Here is a 10,136-nt window from a genome sequence, read left to right as displayed (position 1 = left end):
TTCCATACGTATGTGTTATCTCTCTCTCTCTCTCTCTCTCTCTCTCTCTCTATATATATATATATATATATATATATATATATATATATATATATATATATATATATATATACACACACACTTCTCTCTCAGCCTAAATTTGCAAAAAAGTTGTTGGTGGATTCATTTTTTATCGTGCGAAGCACGGATAAGTTAACTTGTTAAAGATTAAATTCGTCAAAACTATACTCCATCCGGTTCACAATAAGTGACCATTTTACCTTTTAATTTGGGTACAAAATAAGTGTACATTTACGTAATCAAGAAGGAATTAATTTTATTTTTCCAAAATTTGCCCTTATTTACATATTTCAATGTGTCAAGGTAACAATTAATTAAGGTTAATTTAGTGAATACATCTTTTTTCCTTTAGGAGTTTGTATTTCTTTAATGAGTGTGCCAAAGGTAAAGATCGGAGGGAGTAATAGACTAGGGACGATCATATTGTCTCAAATTTTATGACAGATACAATTCATCATACGAATCCTTCACAAAATTAATTTTCTTTATTTATCTAAAACTTCAATAATTATATAGTTATAATTATTATGTTTGAATAATTTTGCAGAATTAATAAATAATCATTTATTAACTATTTATACATAAATGATAATTAACTAAGTAAACTTAAAACATGCACTCTCACTCCTTTATCCTAACCACGTCAGCGTATTGTTTATCCGTAAAACGGTACAATTGAATTTATACGTGATTTATAGACAAGTAAATAAAGGTTATCCTAAAACAAAAGATGAATTAGACAAAGATGTAAGACTTAGCCTTGAAATTGAAATGATACAGCAAATATCTTCCCGGACGCGAAGCTGCCAGAGATAGTATGAACAGTATATATAAGCAGAAGAGTAAAAATTTATTGAGTTTTTGATAAAATATAGTATATGCTTGTTCCAGAATTCGTCCTCCTACAATGATGAAATAGCACAGTATGTATAGATACACCCAGAGAACAAGGTCCTAGGATCAAGCCCCTCTTAAATGACAATTATGAGGGCCATTAAAGAATGTGTAACGGTAGGCAGTGAATGTCATATTCGCTGTAACGGATCATGCACTTAATGCTATAGAATATTCTTCATTGAATGCTACCGGATGGCAGGTATTTATTTTTCCTTTATGAATATCATTCTCTCCGATGACAAGCGAGATCATTACCTTCGGGTCCGATTGTCTTCTGTCTTCGGCTCCACGTGTCGCTTTCTCGTGTGATCATTAAATATGAACATCTTTTACCCCATACAGATAGTCCCCCTGCTTTTCGGTGGCATAACTTTGTATCACCGGGAAGTTGGTAGAGATACCTTTCTTAGCGAAAAATTCTGACCCCCTCTGAAAAGTTTCTGATGATTGATTAGACGCACGTCTCTCCGTATTATGGAAAAATGTCTGCTTGACTAAGTCTTAGCCAACTTCTATTTAGAAAAATTGTGTGGTTGTCCTCCGATGAGACTCGTTTTAGCTGAATGTCTATGTAACTAAAGTTTTTAATAAATAGACTCCTCACTTTTTCCTTATGTGCCAAATGATATGTCTGCCCCTTAGCTCCTTCTCCATCTTTTCTTCTTCGCTAAGAACACCATAATTCTTTAATTTTGGAGCTGAAATTTTGAAGTTAATGGTTAATTATTGTTAAATCATTTGAGTATTGATTATTCATACTTCAACTTTTACTTTAACTACTAATTAAGTGGTTTTCTTTAAAAATCTAAAAACTCCATTGTTGGTCCTTCGAAAGTGTTTAAGAATGCAAAGTGAGTCTTCTTGATTTGGAGTCATTTGACTAAATTTGTGACTGGGTCTCGTTTGTGCTAGTATTTGAAGGCTTTGTTTTAAATTTGAAATCATTCCGAGCATATTTGGGCTGGTTGCATATAAAAATTATGCCTTTCAAGTAGACTTTAATGAATAATTTAACAAATAGGTCGGCTGCAGATAATACAAAATTACGCCGATCTAGTTGAGCTTGGTAAACGAACAATCACAAAAGGATAGAGCTTGTGAACAATTAACAATATAGGTAAAGTAAATATAGCATAAACTCAACTGATCCGGTAGATAAATCCATAAAGAGCTATGCGGTTTTGGAGATTTTTTTGTTAGTACATTCAAAAAGGGAGACAATATTTAAAGACCATCCCCTTGGGCCATTCCTGTAAATCACCCCTGCTATTTGCACATTCCTGGAAAGATAATTCTGGAACATCCTTTCATAGTAAGAGAAACAATATGGGGAGACTGAACAATAAGTCATAGGGAAAACCACACTTTCTTTTACAACTCCCATTACTCTATTTTGCAAAAACCATGTTCCTTATACATAAAGGCATAAAAGACAAATAGAAAGTTACATAAAGATATTACATAATGTGAAGTTACAGTTTGTGGTACTCACATGTCAACCAATAATTACATCTATTATTGCAGAATCAGAAACAACTCTCGAGCAGCTTCACTGACTCAGTTGAACTCATTGAAGATGAGGATGGTAAGAAATGTAAGAAACCTGGTTCTTCCAGACATTATTATGGTTAATTGTGCGTATGTTTTTGTGGGTTTTACTCTTTTTAGTACTGGTTCCAAACACTGAAAGTTTGAGTCAATTATATCAAATATATTTCATCCTCCCTCCCCTTCTTGTGCTACAGTAAAGCACTTCTGTTAATATGAAGAAAAGTCAAGTTATTGAATAAAAGACCAAGTCCAAGTCTACACAAAGAAACACAAGTCAGTAAGTCTTCTCTTAATATTTTGAAGTGTAGAGAGTAGACGGATCAAACATACAATCACCTCAGTCCAAAACTTATGCTGAGGAAGGGTACCACACATATTAGTAAAATTTCCACTAGAGAAGGACACCTTTTCCACTCATATGTTATAAATGTAAATAATTCTCTTACTTTTTCTAAAAAAAATTATCCACTGTAGTCCCTAGCACTTCAAGCAGTCGAGATGGCCCTCTTTTTCCTCTTGCACTTACTTCTCATAGTCATGGTACCCTTTGCTCTGTTTGGTGAAGGAGCAAATGATTGCAAAGAGTCTAGGTGCAATAGTGAATCCCCTTCCCATTTCACTTATACTATTTGTTGAGCATATTAATTATGCGTCTCAGGAGATTAGGGTTTATTGTCCGGGAAGTTGTACTGTGAACCTATTGCACTTTAACTTTCCAGCATCTCCTTTCCTCTTTAATGATGAGCCTCTTCTTTGTAACTTCTCCATTTTTAGTCCTTCTGGTATCTCAAACGGTGACTTTGGCTCACAGGATTGCTCTGCCACCTCTGACTCTGGATTAATTGTTCTCAGCAATTTCAATACTTTGGAAGGCTACACTGATCTTTTACATTATAAAAAGATTGCGGAAATTCCATCTGTTCCCTGAGTTCTAGAATACACTTTCCCCTTCCGGATGAGTTGGTTAAATCCAAAGTGTGGCTACTGTGAAGGTCTTGGAATGGATTGTGGTTTCAAGAACTATAGCAACCCACTGGGAACTAAGTGTTTCGACAGACCATCGACTACAAAAGGTATTAACTCATTGAAAGATCTCTTTTGATTGCAGAATTGATAAAATATAATATCAAAAGTGAATGTACCATAAGCAAAACATTTAATTTACAGCTTTCCAAGTCCATCTGGTTCTTGAATATGGTAATGGATTTGGATGTGATATCAATTTTTAATAAGGTAAATAAGTATAAAATTGATGGGGAAAACCCCCCGCATGCAAGCAATTTACCAAAAAGTAAAGAACCTATATCTGGATGCGATATATATCCTTAATTTGGCCTAAACCAAATTCTAGAACATAACAATGAAATACATATTTGATATAGTAACTATAACTTAAATATCGGAACCATTACAAGTTCAAAACAGAAAAAATTAAGTGACTGCCCTTACGAATTAAAATCTAAAATCTCTCCCTTAGTAAATACATGTTTGATACTGTAACAAGAATTTTCTGAAATTTGATGATTAAATGTTTCTCTTTTTGCCATAATAAGATTTCTTATGTAATTCTGACAGGCGGATTTAAGGAACCACTGATTGCAGGTTGGTGCTTCTTGCCTTTTAGTTCTCATATTTTGAATTTCCCTTATTCATCTACCTTTTGTATAATGTCTGATCGAGTTGATATCTTCCAGGTGGAGTATTAGGATTTCTTCTTTTGGGAATTATTCTGTTAGCACTCTATGAGTTTTATAGCTCAAGCAAAATTGAAAGAGAGAATCAAGCTAGAGTTGAGAAGTTTCTGGAAGACTACAGAGCTCTCAGGCCTACTAGATATACTTATGCAGAGATTATAAAGATAACAAATATGTTTCACGAACGATTGGGAGAGGGAGCATACGGGGTTGTTTATAAAGGAACACTTTCTAATGAAATTCATGTTGCTGTCAAAGTGCTAAATGACTCCATACGAAATGGGGAAGAATTTATTAATGAAGTTGCAGCAATGGGGAAAATCCACCACTTCAATGTGCTTCGCCTCGTTGGCTATTGCACTGATGGATTCAGAAACGCTCGTGTATGAATATTTGCCAAATCAGTCGCTTGACAAACTCATTTTTCCAGCAAGTTCCAAAGATCACATTACCCTTAATTGGAAGAAGCTTCATGATATTGCTATGGGTATAGCGAAAGGACTGGAGTATCTTCATCAAGGATGTGACCAACAAATCCTTCATTTTGACATCAAACCCCAAAATATTCTGTTAGACCATAACTTGAACCCAAAGATTGCTGATTTTGGTCTTGCCAAGTTATGCTCTAAAGAGAAAAGTGTTGTAACCATGACTGAAGCTAGAGGAACCATGGGTTATATTGCACCAGAAGTATTCTCCAGCAATTTTGGAAAAGCGTCTCATAAATCTGATGTCTATAGCTTTGGTATGCTGCTACTTGAAATGGTTGGAGGGAGGAAGAATTTTGATGCAAAGGCCAGTAATAGCCAAGTGAACTTTTCTGAGTGGATTCATCAACAATTGAATGAAGGAGAAGAGTTGAAAATCAGGATAGAGGAAGATGATGATATCATAATTGCAAGGAAATTGGCTATTATAGGACTTTGGTGCATACAATGGAATGCAACGGATCGACCTTCCATCAAAGTTGTTACGCAAATGCTAGAAGGAGATGGGAGCAATCTAACTATTTCTCCTCCTTTTACAGCAAGATACACCACCCACGTAGGAGCTGGAGTGATTGCATGCCCTTCTAGCGAAGAGTTGACAATGATATCAGAACTAGAATGAAGGAAAGCTGCATCTAAAGTTCTTATGTTAGATTCAGTACAAGTGGAAGCCTGAATTTTATATAAAGTATTTTAGTACTTCCATTAGATATGTTAAGCCATTTAGGTGCGACTGTTCAACTCTTTTACATGTGCAAATGATTTATTGTGACTGTATCTGCTTTGTTTTTTCCTGTAAAGTATAAGTATTCTAATAAACGATTCTCAACTCAACACTCTCTCCAAAGTTATTAAAGATAAAATAGTAGAAGTACTAAATCCCACATAAACAAATACAATGTTTGATTAGCCATATAAGAAAATATAATCTCCGCGTAACTAATGCAACACTAAGAATATAATTAGCTGAAAACTTACCCCATCCAGTCATGTCAGAAGAGAACACCCACTAATACTTTGCAAAAGGAGTACAATATCTCTACAATAGCTCGTGGCATGACGCAGACACAGAATGACCTAATAGTCTATGTGCAGAAAGAACTAATCAGCAGCAGCAATAACAAACCCGGGATAATCCCATAAGTGGGGTTTGGGAAGGGTAGCGTGTACGCATACCTTACCCCTACCCGGTGAATGTAGAGAGACTGTTTCTGACAGACCCTCGGCTCACCGGTGAATGTAGAGAGACTGTTTCTGACAGACCCTCGGCTCAATGTAGAAGGAACTAATAAAAGAAAAGCAAATGTGCAGAATGTATCAGATACAATTCATAGATTTCAAGGAAATAGAGGAACCTGAATTGGAGTGTAGCCTAATCAATCATTTGCTTTGAACAACTAAAATGTTCTGCTACGTGATCGGAGTCTGATTCTTGAAAGAGTCAATTCCTATACGGGGCACTCATGCTTTAAAAGGCGCAGATGAAGGTAAAATATAACAGAATAAAATCAAACATTGCCAACAAGCCATCAAGATAACATTTTCTTTCAACGTGCCAAGCATGTTTATGCCAACGGCCTGCCTTGGCGCCCAATTGCCCATTTTCGGCGCCAAGAACAAGGACCTCATGACACTCATGACCTTTATCTATGAATTGGTTTCGAGATTTCATAATCATACCTGTTTTGATTTTTCTGCAGAAGGGAAATACAAGGCCGAACACACTGTTGAATACTCGTCTTCAATCTAAATTAGATGAGAAGTGGAACTTGGCGTAACTGGTAAAGTTGTTGTGATGTGAGCAGTAGAATTTGTGAAGCTCCAATACTGTGAAGTTCTACCAAGAGAATTTGTGTAGTACACCATATATATATATATATTGTGAATTTGTGAAGCTCCAATACTGTGAAGTTCTACCAAGAGAATTTGTGTAGTACACCATATATATATATATATATATATATATATATATATATATATATATATATATATATATTCAAATATATTTTGTATTCAAATTGAACTGTGACCTTGAAATGCAAATGCTGGCCATTTGCTCTGTAGAGGGACAGGGTTTCCAATAATCTCACCGGCATTGGGGTTGTTTAGGGTTAATTGCGTGGCAGACATACAATATTAATCACATCTGGAGAGAATTAGACCCTTCCCTTATTAAAAACCCTAACTCCATTTTCTTTCATTCTTTCTGCTTCCATTATCCTTCTATCCTCTCCGCCACAAGCGTCTGTGATCCTCTACTCATAAAGAAAGACATAATTTAAATAATGCGGAAGCCAGGCTAAGATGGTTCGGGCATATTTAAAAGGGAAGCCCAAATGCTTCAGTAAGGAGGTGTGAGCGGCTTATTGTGAAGGTTACGAGAAGAGGTAGAACGCGACCTAAGAAGTATCGGACAGAGGTGATCAAGCAGGAGGCTTCAGATTTTTTAGGACATGACACTTGATAGGAAGATGTGGAGATCGAGTATTAGGCAGGACCTAGTTACTAGCTATCGCTTTTGCTTTGCATCTTTCTTCCGAATTTCATGTTGTTCCTATTTTTTCTATAAATTCTGTGGCGATACTAATATTGTCTCCTTTTGTCTTTTTGTTTTCTTGACCGAGGGTCTTTTGGAAATAGCCTCTCCACTCCTTCTGGATAGAGGTAAGGTTTGAGTACACACAACCCTCCCCAAACCCCATTAGTGGAATTTTATTGAGTTGTTATTGTTGTTGTTAAATTATGTTAGTTAAATAAATCCTTTGAATTTGTTAAAATAAGTTTATCTAATCAGGTTATAATAACTTAACGATATAGTAATTTGGGGTATTTGAATTAATCTAAAATTAAAGAGGTCGTTTGGATTAGCGGATTGTAAATAGTTGATAAGCTTGAAGTGCTGAAAAGTATTTTTGTGATGACCCAAAAATTCATCACTTATTTGAAAGTAAATTATGTGTTTTGGGGCCTTAAAATCTCCTTTTGTCACACCTCGATTTGAGTGCGCAGTCCGGGTGTGTATCCAGAAAGCTATTATGTGAAAATCTGGGGAAAATGATAAATTTTGCTTTTAAAATGAATTTAAGTTGACTTTGGTCAACATTTTAGGTAAACAGACTTGTACCCATGATTTGACGGTCCCGGAGGGTCCGTAGGAAAATATGGGATTTGGGTATTTTCCCAGAATTGAATTCCGAGGTCCCAAGCCCGAGAAATGAATTTTTGAAGAAAATTAATTAACTGAAATTATAAGAGTTTTTAGAAATTTGAATGTTTTTGAATTTGATGGTATCGGGCCCGTATTTTGGTTCCGGAGCCCGGTACAGGTCTTATATAGCATTTAAGTTGAGCTTGTAAAATTTAGTAAGAAACTAAGGTCATATGACGTGATTCAGCACCTTAGTTGTAAAAATTAAAACTTTGAAAGTTCTTAAGATTTTCTTTGATTTTGATGCTAAACTTGTAATTGTTGAGGTTACTTTGATAATTTGATTGCGTGAGCAAGCCCGTATGATGTTTTTAGGTTATGGTGCATGTTTGGTTTGGAGCCCCTAGGGCTCGAGTGAGTTTTGGATAGGCCTCGAAGTGCATTTAAACTTAGAGCATGACAGTTGCAGGATTAGAGAAAATTTGCAGGTCTCTGAAACCAAGCTTCGCGGTCTGCGGCGGGGTCTTCGCCACCGCGGTCAGAGCTTCACGACCGCGGTGGGCTTTACGCGGTCAGTGGTGAGCAATGCTGAGTCTTCGAGGTCGGGCTCGATATTTTGCGGTCCGCGATAGAGCTCCGCGGCCGCGGTCCTTCTTATGCGGTCCGCGATGAGGGTCTGAGAGGAGATATAAACGGGACTCTTCAGCTATTTTTCAAGTTTCAAAACCCTAAAACAAAAGAGGTAATTTTTCAAACACTCTTTCTTCCCCAAAACACTAGTAAGTGATTTTTAACTTATTTTTCACTCCTTAACTTTTTTTTTACAAGATTTCATCCTAGAATCTAGGGTTTTCATGGTGGAATTGGGAATTTTGGGTAAAACCTAAGGATATTGAAATTTGGGGATTTAGACCTCAAATTGAGGTCGGATTCCAAAATTAATTATATATCCGGGCTCGGGGTGAATGGGTAATCTGGTTTTGGTCCGAATATCGGGTTTGGACCAAGCGGGCCCGGGGTCAATTTTTTTGACTTTTGGGGAAATCATTGGAAAACTTATTTTCATGCATTATAATTGATTCATTTAGCATTTATTGATATCGTTAAGTAACTTGTGGCTAGATATAAGCTAATTGGTGGTGGAAACAAGAGGTAAAGCGGTAGTTGGGGCTTGAATTGTGTTCATAGCATCGAGGTAAGTGTTTGGTCTAACCTTAGCTTGATGGATTAGGAGTTGTGTCTTATTTGCTATGTGTTAATTGTAGAGTACGACATATAGGCATGGTGACGATTATCTATAGGTCGGTGTCAAGCATGACCGTGAGTCTCGTATTGTAATTGGTGTGACTCCGTTATGATTTATTCATGCTTAGTATGATGATTATCATTGTTGTCTCCCTTGCTGGGATGCTATTGTTTATGATATTGTATCCCTTGCTGGGATGTTATTGTTTATGCTATTGTCTCCCTTGTCGGGATGTTGTTGTTTTACCCTTGTTCCCTTATCGGTATTATTTTATGCTTGTTGTTGAATTGTATAATGGGATCGGGTTGCACGCCACAATGATAATATATGAAATGGGATCGGGTTGCACGTCGCAACGGTAATATATGAAATGGGATCGGGTTGCATGCCGCAACGGTAATATATGAAAATAGGATCGGGTTGCACGCTACAACGGTAATATATGAAATGGGATCGGGTTGCATGCCGCAATGGTAATATATGAAATGGGATCGGGTTGCACGCCGCAACGATATTATATGAAATGGGATCGGGTAGCACGTCACAACAGTATTATATGAAATGGGATCGGGTTGCACGCCGCAACAGTATTATATGAAATAGGATCGGGTTGCACACCGCAACGGTAATATATGAAATGGGATCGGTTTGCACGTCGCAATGGTATTACATGATTTGGGATTGGGTTGCACGCAAACAAGAAAGAAATGAAAGTGAAAATTGTATTTGTCTTCCTTATTCTTGTTGTCAATTGAATTGTGGTTTCTTTACATTTTCTCTATTGGTATTCTTTTGTTATTTGATACTCCCCGTAGCATGCTTTCCCCCTCCCATCTCTAACTGTAAATATCTGCTTTTATTTTTCCATTGTATATGATTTAATTGCACAAGTTTATTTGGTAGTCTGGTCCTAGTCTCGTCACTACTTCCTCGAGGTTAGGCTAGGCATTTACCAGCACATGGGGTCAATTGTGCTAATACTACACTCTGCACTGTGTGCAGATCCCGGTGCTACAGCTTTTGGACCATAGTGAGGTTGCTGCCTTCAGTCC

The 10,136-nt window shown here is 36.7% G+C and overlaps 1 protein-coding gene across 1 annotated transcript; it reads left to right on the top strand.

Annotated features, from left to right (window-relative positions):
• The first annotated feature begins 2,843 nt into the window (after positions 1–2,843).
• Positions 2,844–5,463, top strand: LOC107808885 (rust resistance kinase Lr10). Its single transcript, XM_016633451.2, is given in 4 exon segments — positions 2,844–3,581; positions 4,084–4,110; positions 4,203–4,575; positions 4,577–5,463. Coding segments are annotated over 4 exon segments (1,254 nt in total). The 5' UTR covers positions 2,844–3,463; the 3' UTR covers positions 5,313–5,463.
• Positions 5,464–10,136: the final 4,673 nt, after the last annotated feature.

Source organism: Nicotiana tabacum, chromosome 22 (genome assembly GCF_000715075.1).
Source record: "Nicotiana tabacum cultivar K326 chromosome 22, ASM71507v2, whole genome shotgun sequence".
NCBI classification, from domain to species: Eukaryota; Viridiplantae; Streptophyta; class Magnoliopsida; order Solanales; family Solanaceae; genus Nicotiana; species Nicotiana tabacum.
This window is presented reverse-complemented; position numbering and strand designations above follow the sequence as displayed.